This window comes from Notolepis coatsorum, assembly GCF_963971535.1.
Source record: "Notolepis coatsorum genome assembly, chromosome: 13".
NCBI lineage: Eukaryota > Metazoa > Chordata > Actinopteri > Aulopiformes > Paralepididae > Notolepis > Notolepis coatsorum.
Window position 1 is genome coordinate 7,288,388 of NC_140177.1, and position 22,333 is coordinate 7,310,720.

At 46.1% G+C, this 22,333-nt stretch overlaps 1 protein-coding gene across 1 annotated transcript in view; it reads right to left on the bottom strand.

Annotated features, from left to right (window-relative positions):
• The window catches only part of col1a2 (collagen, type I, alpha 2), a 38,495-nt gene that overhangs the window by 12,603 nt on the left and 3,559 nt on the right, over positions 1 to 22,333 (bottom strand). Inside the window, exons 3-33 of the mRNA XM_084328103.1 lie at positions 21,278 to 21,337; positions 20,454 to 20,498; positions 20,284 to 20,337; positions 19,150 to 19,203; positions 18,695 to 18,748; positions 18,240 to 18,293; positions 16,783 to 16,836; positions 14,090 to 14,134; positions 13,497 to 13,595; positions 13,225 to 13,278; positions 12,484 to 12,582; positions 12,156 to 12,200; positions 11,631 to 11,729; positions 11,042 to 11,095; positions 9,101 to 9,208; positions 8,909 to 8,962; positions 8,657 to 8,755; positions 8,449 to 8,502; positions 7,299 to 7,397; positions 6,706 to 6,759; positions 6,489 to 6,542; positions 5,489 to 5,542; positions 4,619 to 4,672; positions 4,415 to 4,459; positions 3,707 to 3,805; positions 3,277 to 3,384; positions 2,724 to 2,777; positions 2,079 to 2,132; positions 1,117 to 1,170; positions 809 to 862; positions 352 to 459 (exon numbers count right to left, since the gene is read on the bottom strand). Coding sequence (XP_084184229.1) covers positions 352 to 459; positions 809 to 862; positions 1,117 to 1,170; positions 2,079 to 2,132; positions 2,724 to 2,777; positions 3,277 to 3,384; positions 3,707 to 3,805; positions 4,415 to 4,459; positions 4,619 to 4,672; positions 5,489 to 5,542; positions 6,489 to 6,542; positions 6,706 to 6,759; positions 7,299 to 7,397; positions 8,449 to 8,502; positions 8,657 to 8,755; positions 8,909 to 8,962; positions 9,101 to 9,208; positions 11,042 to 11,095; positions 11,631 to 11,729; positions 12,156 to 12,200; positions 12,484 to 12,582; positions 13,225 to 13,278; positions 13,497 to 13,595; positions 14,090 to 14,134; positions 16,783 to 16,836; positions 18,240 to 18,293; positions 18,695 to 18,748; positions 19,150 to 19,203; positions 20,284 to 20,337; positions 20,454 to 20,498; positions 21,278 to 21,337 — 2,076 coding nt within the window. The remainder of the gene's footprint in view (positions 1 to 351; positions 460 to 808; positions 863 to 1,116; positions 1,171 to 2,078; positions 2,133 to 2,723; positions 2,778 to 3,276; positions 3,385 to 3,706; positions 3,806 to 4,414; positions 4,460 to 4,618; positions 4,673 to 5,488; positions 5,543 to 6,488; positions 6,543 to 6,705; positions 6,760 to 7,298; positions 7,398 to 8,448; positions 8,503 to 8,656; positions 8,756 to 8,908; positions 8,963 to 9,100; positions 9,209 to 11,041; positions 11,096 to 11,630; positions 11,730 to 12,155; positions 12,201 to 12,483; positions 12,583 to 13,224; positions 13,279 to 13,496; positions 13,596 to 14,089; positions 14,135 to 16,782; positions 16,837 to 18,239; positions 18,294 to 18,694; positions 18,749 to 19,149; positions 19,204 to 20,283; positions 20,338 to 20,453; positions 20,499 to 21,277; positions 21,338 to 22,333) is intronic.

Genomic DNA, 22,333 nt, shown 5'->3' on the forward strand with positions numbered 1-22,333 from the left:
TCCCAGAGTCATGGTCAGTGTGAGGTGGTCCCAGAGAGGTCATCATGGTGAGTGTGAGGTGGTCCCAGGGTCATGGTGAGTGTGAGGTGGTCCCAGAGTCATGGTGAGTGTGAGGTGGTCCCAGGGTCATGGTGAGTGTGAGGTGGTCCCAGAGGCCATCATGGTGAGTGTGAGGTGGTCCCAGAGGCCATCATGGTGAGTGTGAGGTGGTCCCAGAGTCATGGTGAGTGTGAGGTGGTCCCAGAGTCATGGTGAGTGTGAGGTGGTCCCAGAGTCATGGTGAGTGTGAGGTGGTCCCAGAGAGGCCATCATGGTGAGTGTGAGGTGGTCCCAGAGTGTGTCTGTACTCACAGGGGGTCCAGATGATCCGGCGGGTCCAGCAGCTCCAGCGGGTCCAAGGTCTCCCTTTCCACCAGCGGGTCCACGCTCTCCTCTGGTTCCGGTCTGACCGTCAGCACCCTGAGAGACGGCACAGCGGGGGTGAGGACGGGTCAGTAGCTGTGTGTGCGTGTGTGTGTGTGTGTGTGTGTGTGTGTGTGTGTGTGTGTGTGTGTGTGTGTGTGTGTTTGTATTGAATACACTCATGAGGAGTTGACACACACGTGTGCCATCTTAATATCCTGGTTCTAATACAGTTAAGTGTGTTGCAGAATGTTTGTCTAGAGAATGTATGCTTGTGTGTGTGTGCGTGTGTCTTATCTACGTATTGAGTGCACACGTGAGGATTTGGCACAAAATGGCGGCCGTCTCGATCGTTCTCACAGGGTTTAACTGTGTGTGTCGTACGGCGACTGGCTGAGCTACTTACAGGGGGTCCAGCGAATCCGGTAGATCCGGCGGGTCCGACCTCTCCACGCTCCCCCTAGAGGCAGACAGGGAGACGAGCAGCGGGTCAGGGAGACGGATCTTTGCCATTGTCGAGAATTCACTTGCAATATGAGTTCACAGAGGAGGAGGAGGAGGAAGAGGAGGAGGAGGAGGAGGAGGAGGAAGAGGAGGAGGAGGAGGATGAGGAGGAGGAGGAGGAGGAGGAGGAGGAGGAGGAGGAGAGGGAGGAGGAGGAGGAGGAGGAGAAGGAGGAGGAGGAGGAGGAGGAGGAGGTCCAGGGATACTTACAGAGGGTCCACGGGCTCCAGCAGGTCCGGAGGGTCCGAAGGAGCCGGTCTCACCCTGGAGGAGGAGAACAACCGTGGAGGATTAATACTATAATCAATGAATCAGCATATCAACCCACTAACCAACCAACCAACCAACCAACCAACCAACCAACCAATCAGTCAGTTAATCAATCAATCAATCAATCAATCAATCAACCAAGCAATCAAGCCAGAGTTTCAGAAAGATAGCCAGTTATCTTTGTTATATTATATTGGTATATTGGTATTTTGGTATTTTGACTATTGGTCATTGACCATTCCAGTGGTGATTCAGTTTCAAAACATCATATCCTGTATATCTTTCAATAATTTCAGATGGAAAATCCTTTGATTTTACATATCGTTGCATTCCTGCTTTCATCGGTATAAATGAAGCTGTTAGTTAATACACTAAATCGTACATATTTCCTGGGGAATTCATTATTGACTTGTTATATTATAGTAAATAGCCGTCTTTCTCTATTTGCCACTGGAGCTGTCGTGCTGGAGTTATTGATGCAGTACTACCAAACTGCCAGCAGGTGGCAATGCTGAGGTTTTGGCTTAATTTACAGCGGCGGACTCATCTAGAGAGAGAGGTGGGGGGTCCAGGTACTCACAACGTTCAATCAGAAAGTGAATCTGTTTCAACTATTGACCTCAAACGTGCAGATAAATAAAATCCCTGTATTGGTAATCCTTTCTAGTATCAGGTCACCTCGGATCGGGAGTATGTTCCCCTCTAGGATGATGTATACAGTATGTCTTCCATTTTGTTTTTGTACACAATTAAAAATAACAATTATTTGACACCTCCCATACCCCCCCCCCCCCACACACACACACACACACACACTCACACTTGATCCAATCCATACGTTCCAGTTGGGTTGAGTATTTCTTAAACACGCAGGTGAAAGATGCATGTAGGAGTTGACTAACCTTATCTCCATTGGCTCCAGCGGGTCCAGGGGGGCCACCAGGTCCGGGCATGCCCTGAGAAAGAGAGAGAGGACGTCGGGTTAAGACCGAGGATCTGATCGGTGGTGAAATACAAGGTGGGTAAACTACAATATATCAGTATAATATTTTGTTTTATTTTTCTCCAAAAAGACGATAAGATAAGAGATCATAGCGATCCATGTTGACTTAAACAGGAGGGTGACATGTGTTTAGGTGGGTTCACCTTTTTACATATCTGTACATACTATATCTATATCTGTACATATCTGTACATACTATATCTATATCTGTACATGTCCCTTACCTACTCTTACTAGTTACGCTGCTGGCCAGTATGACTACTAACCATAGTGTCTTTATACCTGTATCACTGTACATATTAATACTACAATTCTGTAGTACTCAGTATTACTAATTTATATATTTTATACCCAGTTTAATCACCGGTACATTGTATATTACTATTGCACTTTACTGTTACATTTGCACTCTGGTTACATGTGCACTCTGATTTTCATTGTACTGTACTTGTGCTGTAATGACAATACATTTGAATGAAATCTAATCCAATGTTATGTGTTTGGATTGTACGTGGATGTTGAGGGATGAGAGAGAGGAACTTACACGGGCACCATCTCTTCCTGAGTTGCCCTCAAGTCCTCTGTGTCCACCCTCTCCCTATTGTTTGGAGAGAGAGAGAGAGAGAGAGAGAAAGAGAGAGAGAGAGAGAGAGAGAGAGAGAGAGAGAGAGAGAGAGAGAGAGAGAGAGAGAGAGAGAGAGAGAGAGAGAGAGAGAGAGAGAGAGAGAGAGAGAGAGAAAGAGGGAGAGAGAGAGAGTCATTAGTCAATGCATAGTGATGGTGGCAAAGAGAGGATATGACAGGTTTCAAAATATTTGACACAACTGAACGCTGTGAGAATAGAGGAGAAGAAAAAACATCACCAGTAGAAATGGTACAAATCAAAGTTCACCGAACGCCGGAGGCTAATTGACCTATCTCAAACCCCGCCCCTCTCTTCTCTCTCGATCCTCCGATTGCAACTGTCGCTCGATCGGAGGTTTGAGGAGACTGGACGAGGAGGTCAGAGATGGGTAAATTATCTGGCCATGCTGAATCTGCGGTGATGGACCCTGACTTGGGCCTAAACGGTGGTACTTTTCTGGGGGGCCGCCTACCTTCTCTCCCTTGCCTCCAGGGGTACCACCAGCTCCGCGCTCACCGGGCATACCACCGGCTCCTTGGTGTCCAGCGGAACCGACGACTCCGAGGGCACCAGGCTCTCCCTGGGAAAGGAGACAACGAAGGAATGAGTCTTTCTCCGCTAGCAAACTCAACCCTGTTTCCCTTTGGCGTTGAGCTACCGATAATACAGCGACTTGTTGTACTATTACTCAGAAAGGCAGAGGTTGTATTGAAACTACACTTCGTATGTTACAATAGAACTTCTCATTTCTAAGCACTACAATTATATTTACAGAACATACTGTGTATCTGGTACAGATCTGAGGCCGGTGCACTGTGCGACCATGTCCTCCGTTTATACCTGTACCTGTTCACTATCGCATTCCGCTACCGAGTGCACCACCATGCCGGCTGGGATCTTACCTTGCCACCATCGATACCAGCGGCTCCAGCGGGTCCACGGAGACCCATGGCTCCCTGGGCTCCGGTGGATCCAGCAGCACCGGGGTTTCCACGCTCTCCCTGGAGGGACACAGACAGAGGAGGAGAGTTAGAGTCCGTATGGATGAGACAGACTGGGCTCCAGATCACACACACAGAGGGAGAGTATAGAGTCCGTATGGATGAGACAGACTGGGCTCCAGATCACACACACAGAGGGAGAGTTTAGAGTCCGTATGGATGACACAGAGTGGTCTCCAGATCAGATGTTATTTGAATGTTAGAGTCCGTATGGATGACACAGAGTGGTCTCCAGATCAGATGTTATTTGAATGTTAGAGTCCGTATGGATGAGACAGAGTGGTCTCCAGATCAGATGTTATTTGAATGAGGCCTTGTATACCGTAGTTCAATGTGTAGAGCGTGGCACTAATGTGGACGAGGTTACGGGTTCAATTCCCCCTTGGAGGTCGTCCCATACTAGAATACTGTATACGGTGAGGCGCTTTAGATGAAAGCATCCACCGAACGGATAGAACCGAAGCCTTCGATAAGACACTCGTATGAGACAATCGACCTCGGGGCTCAGAGCGGAGCCTACGTCGGCAAGCTACCGCGTGTTTATGTTTATGGATCTGTGTTTTTGTGTGGTAAAGCAAGAATTACGGTGGATCGACGGGGCGAACTTACCTTGATACCAGCGGGTCCAGAAACTCCCTGGTCTCCTGGGACACCCTGTGGAGAGACAAGCGCTCGGTTGAGAGAGATGCAAAACAGTTCACCGCAATATATACTGTACATTTTCGAACCTCGTGTCGAGAAAGATATCGACCTCTTTTGTCATAATTTTGTGTCACTCATGTGGCGTGCGTGTGTTTCCCGTGTTCTACTCACTCTGTCTCCAGCCTTGCCAGCCTCACCACCGGGACCAGCGGGACCGGGCAGACCCTGTGGACATCGACCCAAAACATCAGTGCCAGTTTAAAAAAAACAACAACAACAACATCATAATATGAATGTATGTCTACCGAGTTACTCTCGAGATAAATGAAAACTAACGACAGATAAATGCATATCAAATGTTATTTTCTGAATAAAAAGGCTGACCGGAATAAAAAGGAGAATCTGAGAAACTCGAAGGTTTGAATCTTACAATTGTATTTATTTTTTTCTTCTCGTGTGTCTTTTCAACTTTGTGATGAAAGGAAATTAGATTCTCATCAATCAAATGGACATTGACTGCTGCTGTTTAAATAAAAATGTTGCAGAATACAAATAGGTGCAATGAGAGATTAGATTCCTCCATCTCTGCTAAGCTAACACTGTCCAGTTCACTGTGTGAGGTGGGTCTCACTTGTATTGGCTAATAATCCACAACATTCATACTGTGATTAGCTGTTCAGTTCTCTGACAATGATATGACATGTCTTGTGTCATCTCATCGCATGTAGGCGACAATGAGAGATGCAACAAATAAAAAATAGGCCTACATTGAACTGACCTGGATTCAACCCCTGAATCTCTAGCGGCTAGTCCCGCCTGATTTTTGTGATAATTTTTTTGTGATTCAGGGTCTGGTCCTGGTGCCTTTTCAGGTTGGACCTTCAACCGGGCCACTCGAGCGTCTGTTACTAGGCAGAGTCTACTCGTAACTGTCATACCTATAGAATAACAACAACTGAACTTGTCCAGACTGGAAGCTCTCAGACGTGAATAATGAACTGAGTATCAGGTAAACTCAATATAGCATGATTTGGTACAAACCTGGAAGCCTGGAGCTCCACTGGGTCCCTGCTCTCCCTTCTCTCCGGCATTACCCTGTAGGGGGAGAGCGAGAGAGAGAGAGAGAGAGAGAGAGAGAGAGAGAGAGAGAGAGAGAGAGAGAGAGAGGGTGACAAGAGTGGGAGACAGAGTCATTAGTCAATGCATAGTAATGGTGGCAAAGAGAGGATATGACAGGTTTAAGAATATTTGACACAACTGAACGCTGAGAGCGAGAGGAGACATGATATTAACCACTGGGACAAATCATCAGCAGTCATATTTAAGAACACACCTGATTTGATAGTGACCTAATCATGTATTGTTCAAATCCAAGCTACTCTAGATGTTATGCATGGATTCATAGCAGGATCTGAAGCCGGGTCTCCCATATAGGACAGCCCAAGGGAAGCTAAGCTAACTGTAGGAGATATATACAATCTAATTAGCTTTGCCTCTAGCAGCTACCATATCAGGTCCACAAGATGGCTACTTTAAAAAAACCTGAGAATACACACTGAACTAGGAAGAACAGCTTTTTCAAGCTTCGCAACCTTGGGCATGGAATGGGCTACAGCACCATATCCACTTAGACACCCTGGTCTCTCTCTGCGAATTTACATCTTTATTACATAACTTCCTACAAGAAGAATGTCGCTGCTTTCTGTAGTCGGGTCCCAACTGCAAAACTGCAAAATTACTGTATTACCCTGTATTATACTGTCATACACTTTTACTATTATGTAGACTATTCTGTTTTGTGTTTTTGTGTTTACATGTGATTACATGCACTTTTATTATGTTCTCGTGTGATGTATCACACATTTTTATTGCTGTCTGATATATTGCAAATGTCATTGCTGTCATCTTGGCCAGGTCTCCCTTGCAAAAGAGATGTTGTATCTCAATGGGACTTCCTGGTTAAATAAAGGTTAAATTAAATTAAATTAAATAAATATAAGGGCTAGGTATAGGCTTAAACCCGGTACATAGGGGTACTTACAACAACTCCAGCGGGTCCAGAGGCTCCGTTGTTGCCATCGGGGCCAGGTACTCCCTACGTAGAGAGAGAGAGAGAGGGAGAAAGAGAGAGGGAGGGGGGAGAGGCACCGTTAAAAACATGGTGACAACATGCTAACAACAGCTAATTCAGAGGATAACCTCTTGACAAATCCCTGTGGGACGAATGCTACACTGTAATGTATTCAACAGAGACTCACTCTCAGTCCAGAGGCACCACTGGGTCCAGATGCTCCGGGCTTGCCACCCTCACCCTGGGGGGGGGAGAGAGGGGGAGAAAAGAGAGGTTAAAAGCATGTCAAGGCGTGCTGTATTGTTTTCAGAAGAAAAGCTGGTACACAGTACATCCCACTTGGATGGAAATAATTAATATCTATATTTATCATTATATTATCATCATTATATTATGTTAAGCATAGTTAGACCCTTGGGGGATGATTATTACTTTTATATGTCCCCCCAAATTGATAAGATTGGAGAGAGTGAAACCTCTGATGTGGTCACTCTTATATACTCTCTCATTGGGCTGATTTCTAGGATGCGTGGATAAAATATTAGTGAAATTAAACTATTACTCGTGTTGCTGGGGACCCCCTAGATCCCCATTCATGGACCCCCGGAGGGTCCCCAGACCACCACTTTGAGAACTACTGGATCACACAACCCTGCAGGTCTTTTTCACAACCCCAAAAACGAAAGACTCGCAGGGGTACAATTCGGAAGGCAGCCATAAATAATCTCCCGGTCTCGGTTCTGTCCGGCCTCGTGGGTTCATCACGGGTTCTATACTCACAGATGGTCCCTTGGGTCCGGGGAAGCCGATGTTTCCGGGCTGGCCTCTGGGTCCAGTTGGGCCGGGAGGTCCAGAGCGTCCGTCTTGTCCAGCGGGTCCCTGAGAAGAGGACGCAGGTAAGTACGACAGGAAGTTCCAGTGCATGTAATGTAGGCTCCACTGCTAGTCTGGTCCTCAGGTGCATGGAGGTGTAACTCAGGTAGATTACGGTGTAACTCAGGTAGATTACGGTGTAACTCAGGTAGATTCAGGTGTAACTCAGGATTAAGGTGTAACTCAGGTAGATTACGGTGTAACTCAGGTAGATTCAGGTGTAACTCAGGATTAAGGTGTAACTCAGGTAGATTCAGGTGTAACTCAGGATTAAGGTGTAACTCAGGTAGATTACGGTGTAACTCAGGTAGATTACGGTGTAACTCAGGTAGATTAATGTGTAACTCAGGTAGATTCAGGTGTAACTCAGGTAGATTCAGGTGTAACTCAGGTAGATTACGGTGTAACTCAGGTAGATTAAGGTGTAACTCAGGTAGATTACGGTGTAACTCAGGTAGATTAAGGTGTAACTCAGGTAGATTAAGGTGTAACTCAGGTAGATTAAGGTGTAACTCAGGTAGATTAAGGTGTAACTCAGGTAGATTACGGTGTAACTCAGGTAGATTACGGTGTAACTCAGGTAGATTCAGGTGTAACTCAGGTAGATTAAGGTGTAACTCAGGTAGATTACGGTGTAACTCAGGTAGATTACGGTGTAACTCAGGTAGATTCAGGTGTAACTCAGGTAGATTCAGGTGTAACTCAGGTAGATTCAGGTGTAACTCAGGTAGATTAAGGTGTAACTCAGGTAGATTCAGGTGTAACTCAGGTAGATTAAGGTGTAACTCAGGTAGATTACAGTGTAACTCAGGTAGATTAAGGTGTAACTCAGGTAGATTACGGTGTAACTCAGGTAGATTAAGGTGTAACTCAGGTAGATTCAGGTGTAACTCAGGTAGATTCAGGTGTAACTCAGGTAGATTAAGGTGTAACTCAGGTAGATTCAGGTGTAACTCAGGTAGATTCAGGTGTAACTCAGGTAGATTCAGGTGTAACTCAGGTAGATTAAGGTGTAACTCAGGTAGATTCAGGTGTAACTCAGGTAGATTATACTTACAGCGGGTCCCTCCTTGCCGTTGGGTCCAGAGCTTCCTGGGCTTCCAGGGAGACCCTACAAGAATGAAAACAATCAAGACATTTAATATTAAACACGGCCAATCAACCAATCAGTGGTACCTTCACATCTCCAGTGAAAAAAAAAAAAACAGCGATCACGTTTTTTATTTATTTCCCGTTTAACTTCGGAGCAGACGAGGGAGACTCACTCTGGCACCGGTCAGACCGGGCTCGCCACCACGGCCAGCATCACCGGGGATTCCACGAGCTCCAGCAGCACCGGAGGCACCACGGGCACCAGGCATGCCCTGCGGGGAGAGAGAGAGACAGAGGAAGGAGGTGAAGAAGAGTCGGTATATCAGTGAGGGGCAGTCGGGAAGAAAATGCACGCTTGACTTTGAATGCACATAGGGAGTGTCGGTGGATTGAGGATTTAATAAAATGAATCGATGAATACTTACAATAGGTCCGACTCTACCCTCGCCGCCGGGCAGACCACGAGTACCTCCAGCTCCCTAAAACACACACAGAGAGACACACAGACACAGAGCATGTTAGCGGACGAACCGGTCAACACTGGATGGAAGGACGGATGGATGGATGGATGGATCTGCCACCACCAGGAGACGGAGGTCAGGGAGGCCTATACTCACTCTAGCTCCACGGCTTCCAGATGGGCCGGTGGATCCGAGCTCACCGGTGGGTCCTCTCTTGCCTTCCTCACCAGCGGGTCCGGGACCTCCCTGGGGTCCAGAGTGGCCCTGTGTGGAAGAACACGGACGGGTTAATGGACTTGTCGAAACTAAATTGTATTCAGTTATTTTCCCTCGGCCAGTCCCTTCTCCAAAATGGCAGCTTCATGGAACTCTGCCGTTGGGAGAAAATGTTTCTCCATCTGCGATTTTATGAACCGAAGATTGTCATGTTAGCGTTGTTAGCGTTTCTCATTGAAAGCTAGCTTTTCAGGTAGTAGAGCTTGCGTTCAGGTAGCACTAGATGAGATAGCTTTCAGGTACCACTAGATGAGCTAGCTTTCAGGTACTAGTAGATGAGCTAGCTTTCAGGTAGTAGAGCTTGCTTTCAGGTAGTACTAGATGAGCTAGCTTTCAGGTAGCACTAGATGAGATAGCTTTCAGGTAGTAGAGCTTGCGTTCAGGTAGTACTAGATGAGCTAGCTTTCAGGTACTAGTAGATGAGCTAGCTTTCAGGTAGTACTAGATGAGCTAGCTTTCAGGTAGTACTAGATGAGATAGCTTTCAGGTAGTACTAGATGAGCTAGCTTTCAGGTAGTACTAGATGAGCTAGCTTTCAGGTAGTACTAGATGAGCTAGCTTTCAGGTAGTACTAGATGAGCTAGCTTTCAGGTACTAGTAGATGAGCTAGCTTTCAGGTAGTAGAGCTAGCTTTCAGGTAGCACTAGATGAGATAGCTTTCAGGTAGTACTAGATGAGCTAGCTTTCAGGTACCACTAGATGAGATAGCTTTCAGGTAGCACTAGATGAGATAGCTTTCAGGTAGCACTAGATGAGCTAGCTTTCAGGTAGCACTAGATGAGCTAGCTTTCAGGTAGTACTAGATGAGATAGCTTTCAGGTAGCACTAGATGAGATAGCTTTCAGGTAGCACTAGATGAGATAGCTTTCAGGTAGCACTAGATGAGCTAGCTTTCAGGTAGTACTAGATGAGCTAGCTTTCAGGTAGCACTAGATGAGATAGCTTTCAGGTAGCACTAGATGAGATAGCTTTCAGGTAGCACTAGATGAGCTAGCTTTCAGGTTGTACTAGAGGAGCTAGCTTTCAGGTAGTACTAGATGAGATAGCTTTCAGGTAGTACTAGATGAGCTAGCTTTCAGATAGCACTAGATAAGCTAGTGTAGCTTTCAGGTAGTAGCAGCACCAGTTGGTTTGAATGAAGAACGCAACATGAAGCTAACAATCTGTTTTAAGGTACCGGCACATAGGTGCCACATTGAAGATAAATTGTATTATGATAAATAAAGTCTACTAAAATAAAAAAAATGTCAAGCTAACCTGTTAAAGGTGCTATAGATTCAGCCACTAGATGTTGCACTACACCTCCCCCTCCCCTCGGTGGTTAATACCATCGAGTAAGAGCCTAAGTTCAGATGAAACTATCAAACTAGGTGTTGCAGATCAAATGTGAATCAAGATTCTGCAAATGTATATCCTATTTCATATGGAAAATGTTGTCAGAACCATATTTTAGGTTCAACTTTAGGTTCAACTTTAGGTTGACAAAGAGAACGTTAACAAGCGAGGAGGCTGCCATTTTCTTTTTGAAAACAGGAGCAGAGAAACAATTTTCACAGCAACCAAGCAACTGATCAGTAAATGGATTCCACCATTGTGGAATACATGTTTTGGGGGAAAAGCAATACTTTAATTCCACACCTTTCTAAAGGCTATGTGGATATATTTTTATATATATATATTTAAAATGATTCGTCTACATAACATTTGTATCTATAGTACCTTTATACTTTATGCTTCATGGCACTGACTGTGAAGCTATATTTTGACTAATATATTATATTGATTAGAATCAACACGGTATATATGATCAATAATACTTACAGGCTCTCCCTTCACTCCAGAGTCTCCCTTGATACCAGCGACACCAGGATCTCCCTACAACAGATGCAAGTAAACAGTTAGTATTAATGAACAAGTGAGTTTTCAATAGCGAGTGTGTGTGTGTGTGTGTGTGTGTGTGTGTGTGTGTGTGTGTGTGTGTGTGTGCGTGCAGGTAATGTACAGTAAATGTGTCACATACAAGTATGTTTGTGTGTGTATCCGTGATGAAATTAATGAATGAATGAATGAAAACTTTATTTAACAGATTGCAGAATGGGTACAATACAGTACGGCTCAATACACACAATTGTATAAGGGGATGCAGACCAGAGAAAGACTTTCGTCTTGTTTACATCAGGGTCCCCCCCATTTTCAATTCGTAGTAAATATTCGTGAATATCATATTCAATTCATATGATGCATATGTTTGCCTGTGCAAGTGTGTTTGTGTGCATTTATAGTTGTACGTCTCCGTGTGCACGTGTCAGATAAAGTAGCCTGTGTGTTGTTTCCTTGTGTGTGTTTTATGAGTGCAGAGTAAAGTGAAAGTGAAAGTGAAAGTGAAAGCGAGTGAGAGAGTTGTACTCACAGCGAGGCCTCTGGGTCCAGAGGATCCCTGGGGGCCCTGAGGACCGGGTCCACCTCTTGCTCCGGGGAAGCCAGGGGCTCCAGCGACACCAGCAGCACCCTGTATACAAGGTACAGGTCCTCCATTAGCGCATTGCTCATCGTGAAATACATGAATAATGAATCATAAATAGAGAGAAATGCTTTTCCAGGAGTGAATCGTCGAGTATTTGACGCTCTTTTTTTCAGAAACGTCCTGTTCCACACATTCACACCTGGGAGCTGCTGCCCAGTACAACCACAGTCTGACACTGTTGGCCACTGAGCAGCTCCACTGGAGCGGTTGGGGGGTTAAGTGCCTTCCTCAAGGGCACCACGAGCGGTTGGTATTGAGGGAACGGGAGAGTGTTATTCATTCATAACGAGCCCCCGCTTCTCGAAAAACCTTTTGGCCACCGCTGCACCCCCCCAACTAACACACTCTGTGTGACCCCCTACTAGTGACCTTTTGACCTATCTATGTATATATAACCATCATGATACTTACAGCGGCGCCCTTGGCTCCATTCAGTCCATTGGCACCGGGGTTACCCTGTAGGGGAGAAGAGAGGACGTGTTAAAAGGGAATGTAATAAGAAACAGTCCAATGGACTCGTCTCAAACCCCGACGACCTCTCTTCTCGATCCTTCCAATCGCAACTGTCGCTTTCCCTCGGGAAGCAACGGTTGTGTGATTGGAGCATCGAGAGAAGAGGTCGGGATTTGATATAAGTCCACACTGCTCTACTACAACACTAACACTACAGCAAAATAATTACCACATTTATTGATTTTACAGATTCTTTTGTGTATTAAAAATGTAAAGGAAAACTCACAGCGGGGCCGGCGGGTCCGACAGCGCCGTTGACACCGGGCTCTCCTCTGGATCCCTGAGATCCGGATGGGCCGGAAGATCCAGCGGTTCCGAGCTCTCCCTGTTCGCACACACAACCAGAGACAGTCAGCAAGACACACTAGTAGTCACACCTGCTGCTGGAGAACAGTATTATAAGTTACCCATGTACTGTAAAATAAGAAAACGATTAACCCTTCTCACGAATCCCATCTCTTTATCTTAAGACTTTTTAAGAATATAACTGGCCAGTACCATAAATTCACCCGTGAGAGACACCCGTGAGAGACCAAGCGAGGCAGTGAAACTATCATCACGCCTTGACTACTTGACTAGATGTGGGTTCTCTAAATGCAAAGGGGGGGATGTGGGTTCTCTAAATGCAAAGGGGGGGGGGGCATTTTGCTCTTATCACACGCTCAGGTTGGGATTCCTTGGGTCAATTCCCCTGGGGATACTAAACGCAGATCCAACAGCTGGAGTTGAAGGGATGGCGATTGGCTATAACTTCGGGCACTCGGGCCAATCAGACTGAATCTAATGTGTGTGGAGCGGGGGATGTTGCCGTCGGCGGTCGAATAGGGATCCTATGAGGGTTCAGTCGTTAGAGTCACATGACTCACTGTGACCTTAAGATAATACATCTATTCAAATCACGCGTGATTTCTGACGAGAACGAGAAGAGATGTCAGACAGGAAGTGACATCATCACCACCACACCCACCTTGGGGCCGGGGGATCCGGGGAAACCAGGAGGTCCGGCAGCTCCAAGAGGACCCTGGGAAACACGACAACAGACGTTATTACATCAGGAGGTCAAAGTTCACATAAGGGGCGGCGAAAGCTTGGGTGTCTAGGTTTATCCTAACGGCCGGTGCTGCTGACCTGGGTGCAGTTTTATATTACATGTCTGACTGCTATGGTCAGAACGCGGTGAGATAAAACTGCACCGAGATCGGCAAATTCGGTAAATTCCTTCAAAGGGCCGGTACTCACGGCAGGTCCGGAGGGTCCAACATTGCCGTCAGCACCACGGGCACCGGCGGGGCCGGCGGGTCCAGCACGGCCTCTCTCGCCAGCCAAACCACGAGATCCCTGGAGGAAACACACGGGGGGAGGAGGGAGGATCAACAAGTGCCTTTACTGCCATCAAACAATCCACACTTAGATAGATGTAGCTGTAAAATAGTAGAATGATATCTCTCTTGTGTCTGTGTTGCATATCTATATTCAATCTATCTCATATATATAATATAATGAGCATACCGTATGACACAACATGCCATCCAATATCAATATCAAAATCATAGAAAGATGAATTGACCGTGCTACTAAGTCACGGTGATGTAAGTGATGGAGTCAAGCCTTCTGCACGTAGACACAGCTTCAACCCGACAACCAAAACAAACATGAACCAGCCCTCTTCTAGAACGGACTACCGTCGACGTCCTGTCAGCTGTTGTTGCCAACGCTGCACAACGGGAAGTCGACTGCGGTCCAAGCGGTTCCCAGTAGCGACGCATCAAGCGTGTCACGGTGAAATATATATTATTATATAATAATTATGTGTATATTTCCATCAGACTTACAGCGAGTCCAGGGGTTCCAGCAGCTCCATGGGCACCAGTCTCTCCCTACAGGAGGGGCAGAGAGAGAGAGAGAGAGAGAGAGAGAGAGAGGGGGGGGGGGGGGTCAGATTCATTGGATGAAGTATTTTCTAAGTATCTTAAGGTCAAAGGTCTAAAGGCATCAGGCATAGGTTTGATTGTGATAAATAAAACATTACGTATGTGTATTTAAGTGGTAGGCTGAACTGTGTGGCTTCCGTGTGTGTTTGTCTGTTTATATTATTGTATAATATATTATAATATATCGTTTTTTTCTACATGGGTGGGGTATGGGTGCTAGTTTACACGGCTCTGTGATTAGGGTGGGGTATGGGTGCTAGTTTACACAGCTCTGTGATTAGGGTGGGGTATGGGTGCTAGTTTACACGGCTCTGTGATTAGGGTGGGGTATGGGTGCTAGTTTACACAGCTCTGTGATTAGGGTGGGTATGGGTGCTACTAGCTTACACGGCTCTGTGATTAGGGTGGGGTATGGGTGCTAGCTTACACAGCTCTGTGATTAGGGTGGGTATGGGTGCTAGCTTACACGGCTCTGTGATTAGGGTGGGTATGGGTGCTAGCTTACACAGCTCTGTGATTAGGGTGGGTATGGGTGCTAGCTTACACGGCTCTGTGATTAGGGTGGGGTATGGGTGCTAGCTTACAGGTCTCTGTGATTAGGGTGGGGTATGGGTGCTACTAGCTTACACGGCTCTGTGATTAGGGTGGGTATGGGTGCTACTAGCTTACACGGCTCTGTGATTAGGGTGGGTATGGGTGCTAGCTTACACGGCTCTGTGATTAGGGTGGGGTATGGGTGCTAGCTTACACGGCTCTGTGATTAGGGTGGGGTATGGGTGCTAGCTTACACAGCTCTGTGATTAGGGTGGGTATGGGTGCTAGCTTACACGGCTCTGTGATTAGGATGGGGTATGGGTGCTACTAGCTTACACGGCTCTGTGATTAGGGTGGGGTATGGGTGCTAGCTTACACGGCTCTGTGATTAGGGTGGGGTATGGGTGCTAGCTTACACAGCTCTGTGATTAGGGTGGGTATGGGTGCTAGTTTACACAGCTCTGTGATTAGGGTGGGTATGGGTGCTAGCTTACACGGCTCTGTGATTAGGGTGGGTATGGGTGCTAGCTTACACAGCTCTGTGATTAGGATGGGTATGGGTGCTAGCTTACACGGCTCTGTGATTAGGGTGGGTATGGGTGCTAGCTTACACAGCCCTGTGATTAGGGTGGGGTATGGGTGCTAGCTTACACCGCTCTGTGATTAGGGTGGGTATGGGTGCTAGCTTACACGGCTCTGTGATTAGGATGGGGTATGGGTGCTACTAGCTTACACGGCTCTGTGATTAGGGTGGGTATGGGTGCTAGCTTACACGGCTCTGTGATTAGGGTGGGGTATGGGTGCTAGCTTACACGGCTCTGTGATTAGGGTGGGTATGGGTGCTAGCTTACACAGCTCTGTGATTAGGATGGGGTATGGGTGCTAGCTTACACGGCTCTGTGATTAGGGTGGGGTATGGGTGCTAGCTTACACAGCTCTGTGATTAGGATGGGGTATGGGTGCTAGCTTACACGGCTCTGTGATTAGGGTGGGTATGGGTGCTACTAGCTTACACAGCTCTGTGATTAGGATGGGTATGGGTGCTAGTTTACACGGCTCTGTGATTAGGATGGGGTATGGGTGCTACTAGCTTACACGGCTCTGTGATTAGGGTGGGTATGGGTGCTAGCTTACACGGCTCTGTGATTAGGGTGGGTATGGGTGCTAGCTTACACGGCTCTGTGATTAGGGTGGGTATGGGTGCTAGCTTACACGGCTCTGTGATTAGGATGGGGTATGGGTGCTAGCTTACACGGCTCTGTGATTAGGGTGGGTATGGGTGCTAGCTTACACGGCTCTGTGATTAGGGTGGGGTATGGGTGCTAGCTTACACGGCTCTGTGATTAGGGTGGGTATGGGTGCTACTAGCTTACACGGCTCTGTGATTAGGGTGGGTATGGGTGCTACTAGCTTACACCGCTCTGTGATTAGGGTGGGTATGGGTGCTAGCTTACACGGCTCTGTGATTAGGGTGGGTATGGGTGCTACTAGCTTACACGGCTCTGTGATTAGGGTGGGTATGGGTGCTACTAGCTTACACGGCTCTGTGATTAGGGTGGGTATGGGTGCTAGCTTACACGGCTCTGTGATTAGGGTGGGGTATGGGTGCTAGCTTACACGGCTCTGTGATTAGGATGGGGTATGGGTGCTACTAGCTTACACGGCTCTGTGATTAGGGTGGGTATGGGTGCTACTAGCTTACACAGCTCTGTGATTAGGATGGGGTATGGGTGCTATCTTACACGGCTCTGTGATTAGGGTGGGTATGGGTGCTAGTTTACACAGCTCTGTGATTAGGGTGGGTATGGGTGCTACTAGCTTACACGGCTCTGTGATTAGGGTGGGGTATGGGTGCTAGCTTACACAGCTCTGTGATTAGGGTGGGGTATGGGTGCTAGCTTACACCGCTCTGTGATTAGGGTGGGTATGGGTGCTAGCTTACACGGCTCTGTGATTAGGATGGGGTATGGGTGCTACTAGCTTACACAGCTCTGTGATTAGGATGGGTATGGGTGCTACTAGCTTACACGGCTCTGTGATTAGGGTGGGTGCCAGCTTACCTTGGCACCAGCAGCACCAGCCTCTCCCTTGCGTCCATCAAGACCGGTGTATCCCTGAAAACACACAGCAGGGAGGATAGAGGGTCAGAGCGAGGACCTCCATAGTTTTAACGGGGAACCAAATGACAAACATCACAAGACACAGTAGGCTTTGGACTTGAAGCCCTACGGGGAAGACGAAGGTGCCAGATGAAGGTGAAAGTGACCGAAACAGATTGTCAGATTCACGCTATGCAGCTGAAGACGGGGGATACCAGGAATTATCTCTCCCTACACACCTATTGAGCGAAGGAAGGTGTGAAAAAGCTCTCCTTGAAGAGCAGAGAGGACTAAAATACAAATGGAGATGATCCACAACGACTAAGAAAAGCAGGGGGGGGGGGCTCTATAGAAGGTTAGAGTGAGATACTAGTTATCCAGAGTGATTGAACAAGGTTCATCCATTCATCGAAAAATACTATAAACTTCATCCGAATTCTGAATTCTGATGAGACGGTAGCTTTCACCACCGGTGGTAAGGGAAAAGTCTTACTAGTCTACTACACATATGAACATTCTACAGTTGTTATCTATAGTGGAAGACCTGTGCTCAATACAGGGGTAGAATGACTGAGCTAATCTGTCCATTTGGAAGAGGAGTTGGCAAACGAACGTGTGAGGCAGGCACATTATCCCCACGTCACGTTAGAGTCTCTGTCCTCAGGTAGGTGGAAAACAGGGCTACAGTCTCTCTCCCATTCCGGTGGAACTGTTCTCTGAATCCACAAATCAGCCCCTACTCACTCTCTACTGGAGCTACCATGTCACTAAAGAGCCACCATGGATCTAAAACGACAGCAAAAAAACGGCGCTGCCTTATTCAGAGACGTTCAGTCCTTCAATTCCTCAGATCGTATGACACGTGCTTCCAACACATCTGAATCCATTATTCCTTGGGAGTCAGAAGGCGCTTCCTAGTTCCTAGATGAGGATGGAATTAACGCAGCCCCAGAAGAAGTTCGGCACTGGGGAGTCACCGCTTCTTCTGATTTATCTCCAAGCGGAAAAAGGGAAGGCATTTTCCAACGGTTTTATGATGTCACACACTGACCCATCCCGGTCTTATCATTCATAAGATTCCCAAGGCACCCCTCGGGGCACGGGAAACAGGGAGTAAACAGGAAGTCGGTGAACAGGAAGTGGAGAATCCATAGAGGCTTGTTTTCCCACTGCCAAGTCAGACTCCCGGAGGTCCAAACAAGGGTGCTCGCTAGGTTCCAAAACCTTCTTGTAAAGGTGTTTTCTTTTTCTAAAGTGCAGTTGTAGCTCCTCTTCCATTTTGCTCTGGTTTAGAAGTGTTTCTCCAATTTGCTCTTAGTGAATGGGACCCAGACGTTTATATGCAGGACAGGACAGGACAGGACAGGACAGGACAGGACAGGACAGGACAGGACAGGACCAAGGCCGTCAACACTCACTCTGTGTCCCTTCATTCCTGGAAGTCCAGGGGTTCCGGGGAATCCACGAGCACCCTGCAGGGGATCACAGCGAGATGTATAGGGTGATTATTACAACACAACAAAGATTTATGACATTTATGGCATTTGTCTGTGTGGATGATCTGTTTGTTTACCTATAATATGTATGTGTGCGTGTGTGTGTGTGTGTGTGTGTGTGTATGTGTGCGTGTGTGTGTGTGTGTGTGTGTGTGTGTGTGTGTGTGTGTGTGTGTGTGTGTGTGTGTGTGTGTGTGTGTGTGTGTGTGTGTGTGTGTGTGTGTGTGTGTGTGGTGTGGGGGGGGGTGTTAACAGAAGGTGTTTCCGATACATTTTGTGTATCCGAGTTCATTATATGTCTAGCTACGGTTGTGTTAGCAGCCTGCATTATGTGTCGGCTCTGAGTGTTTTGGTGTGTTTTGGTGTAGCTCACTCACCTGAGCGCCGGGGGTACCTCTGTCACCGGGCTTGCCAGGTCTGCCGTTGTTACCCTGCATGTCGAAAAAAACACAAGTTAAAGTCTACTTATCTATAGAAAACAAAGGTAGACATGGTGCACATCCCAAAAAAAAAAAAAAAAAAAAAAAAAAAACAGGAAATGCTTTAGCAAAGTGCTGGAGTTGTAACACAGCAGCACTTGAGTTGAGGAGAATCACCACGCGCTGGCCACCTGATGCTCCCAGTGCATTACGGGAACAGTGGAATCAGCGTGTGGCCTCTCTTCACCTTTAAAATCCAAACAACTAACATCCGGGAAACTCCAGGGACACGTACGGTCCATAAATAGAGCATGTTTGCAATTTATCACAACTTTGAGAAGATGACACACATCAAAAAGAAATGGAAAAAAACAGAAGTGGTATTATTTTTAGAAACCGAGATGTTTACTTACGTCCTCACCGGCTTTGCCGCTGGGTCCTGGGGGTCCGCGAGCACCAACGCCGCCCTTTGGGAAGGAAAGATCACGAGCAATCAAAACCATCGAACCGGCAAGCATCACACACACACACACACACACACACACACACACACACACACACACACACACACACACACACACACACAGGGCTGTGACCGGCAGCTCATCGAGAAACTGAGGCCACATTTAGGGGCCATGTCTGAGTCAGATTTCTAATGTATTTTCTTCCTATATAACTGTCAATGGGATGCGTTTATGCTTCACTTACTCTGTTTCAGTCATATTGAGAGTGAATCTGATAGTATCTGAAGATAGCTCTATGTGTAACCTTTCATTAGAGCCCAGGACTTTGACTGTACGTTGAAGCGTTCAAGAGTTACAGCGTTTGGAGACATAGGGTCTCCTCCAAATGGTCATTTTGGAAAAACGCATAGACATACCATTAGAAAAGGTTGTGTAAAACACTCATTTTCTGTGGTATTGTTATCAACTTTGGACCTATACTAGATAAGGCTTTAGGCTATGGACCCATTGTGTTTTCCAGGTCATACCTATCAGCTGGAACCCGTAAGAGGCCTCTGTTTGCAAGATAATTCAAATGGAAGTAAAAAAAAACTTTAAAACTTAACTTAACTTAAAAAATGTAAAAGCAAGCAAAGTGATTCTTCCTGTTTCTGAATGTTTCCTTTCAAAAGGAAGGACCATCTGTGACCCACTATCACCTCCATTCATATTGTAAACACTGAATCGGAACGTGCAACGTTACTCACTGTGCCTTGTATATTATTATATTTATCAATTTCTACCTTATTTTTTAGCACTCGCTTGTATTTAAATATGTTTTAGTTAATAAGTATTGTGTGATTTTGTGTGAAGGGGCGGACTAGCAAAGTAAGAGTTTCATTGTATGGCAAACTGTCTGTTTAACTGTGTTGCACATGACAATAAAACAATCTTGAATCTCTTGAATCTCTTGAATCGTGAAAAGAGACCGGACTCATCATGCATGTGCTGTAAGTATAAAGTATAATAAATTGCAGATTACTTTGGGTATGCACTTTTTTCAGAGTTAAGAGGTTAAACGGTGATAATAGAGGATGATCTTACAGTCTGTCCAGGCTCTCCGGGCTCGCCGGCATGTCCGGTGTGTCCCTGGGGGCCCTGTGGAGGACGACACGGTGATTAGGAGACAGACAACCATCATATCGACACCGATATCACATTTTAATGCCAATATCGGACATCCCTAATATAAACAAACACTGTGTGCCACTCACAGGGGCACCGGATGGGCCAGAGGGTCCACGAGATCCCAGCATTCCCTGAGGAGGAGAGGAAGGAGAGATAATCATTAGTACTTTCATCCATTTATCATTCAACTATCAGCACATTATCGGAGATGAGGTCATTCCAACACACATAGTCATTTGTGTCACTGCAGATGTGTATTTGATAAATATGTACGTGTCTCTAGTCCATTAGATGATAAAGGAAGTGTCTCTAGTCCATTAGATGATAAAGGACGTGTCTCTCGTCCATTAGGTGATAAAGGAAGTGTCTCTAGTCCATTAGATGATAAAGGAAGTGTCTCTAGTCCATTAGGTGATAAAGGAAGTGTCTCTCGTCCATTAGATGATAAAGGAAGTGTCTCTCATCCATTAGATGATAAAGGAAGTGTCTCTCGTCCATTAGATGATAAAGGAAGTGTCTCTCGTCCATTAGATGATAAAGGAAGTGTCTCTCATCCATTAGATGATAAAGGAAGTGTCTCTCGTCCATTAGATGATAAAGGAAGTGTCTCTAGTCCATTAGATGATAAAGGAAGTGTCTCTAGTCCATTAGGTGATAAAGGAAGTGTCTCTCGTCCATTAGATGATAAAGGAAGTGTCTCTAGTCCATTAGGTGATAAAGGAAGTGTCGCTCGTCCATTAGATGATAAAGGAAGTGTCTCTCGTCCATTAGGTGATAAAGGAAGTGTCTCTCGTCCATTAGGTGATAGAGGAAGTGTCTCTAGTCCACTTCTAGCGTGTCTGTGTGTGTGTGTGCGTGTGCGTGTGCGTGTGTGTGTGTGTGTGTGTGTGTGTGTGTGTGTGTGTCTCACCATGACTCCAGGGCCGGGATCAGCGGATTTGGATCCATGTTCATACTGGGCGGCAAAGTTCTGGCAAAAAGAAACACATCATCGTATGTTATTCATGTGTGTACCGACTTTAATATAAATACTCTCATTCGTGATTAAATACACTTTAAAGCTCCAGAAGTAGGATTTTATGGTTTGAATTCTGCTCCAAAACAGTGAGCTTCAATGACCAGTGTAGCAGCAGTGCAGAGATATTCTATTCTAAAGGTTCACAGAGAGGCTCCCCTTAGACAGTCAATAGAGGATCAATAGAGGATCAATAGAGGATCAATAGACAGTCAATAGACAGTCAATAGAGGGTCAATAGACAGCCAATAGACAGCCAATAGACAGTCAATAGAGGGTCAATAGACAGCCAATAGACAGTCAATAGAGGATCAATAGAGAGTCAATAGACAGCCAATAGACAGTCAATAGAGGGTCAATAGACAGCCAATAGACAGCCAATAGACAGCCAATAGACATTCAATAGACAGCCAATAGACAGCCAATAGACATTCAATAGACAGTCAATAGACAGCCAATAGACATTCAATAGACAGCCAATAGAGGGTCAATAGACAGTCAATAGACAGCCAATAGACATTCAATAGACAGCCAATAGTGGGTCAATAGACAGCCAATAGACAGCCAATAGACAGTCAATAGACAGTCAATATACATCCAATAGACAGTCAATAGACATCCAATAGACAGTCAATATACATCCAATAGACAGTCAATAGACATCCAATAGACAGTCAATAGACACCCAATAGACAGTCAATAGAGGGTCAATAGACAGTCAATAGAGAGTCAATAGACAGTCAATAGACAGTCAATAGACAGTCAATATACATCCAATAGACAGTCAATATACATCCAATAGACAGTCAATAGACATCCAATAGACAGTCAATAGACACCCAATAGACAGTCAATAGAGGGTCAATAGAGAGTCAATAGAGAGTCAATAGAGGGTCAATAGACAGTCAATAGAGAGTCAATAGAGGGTCAATAGACAGCCAATAGAGGGTC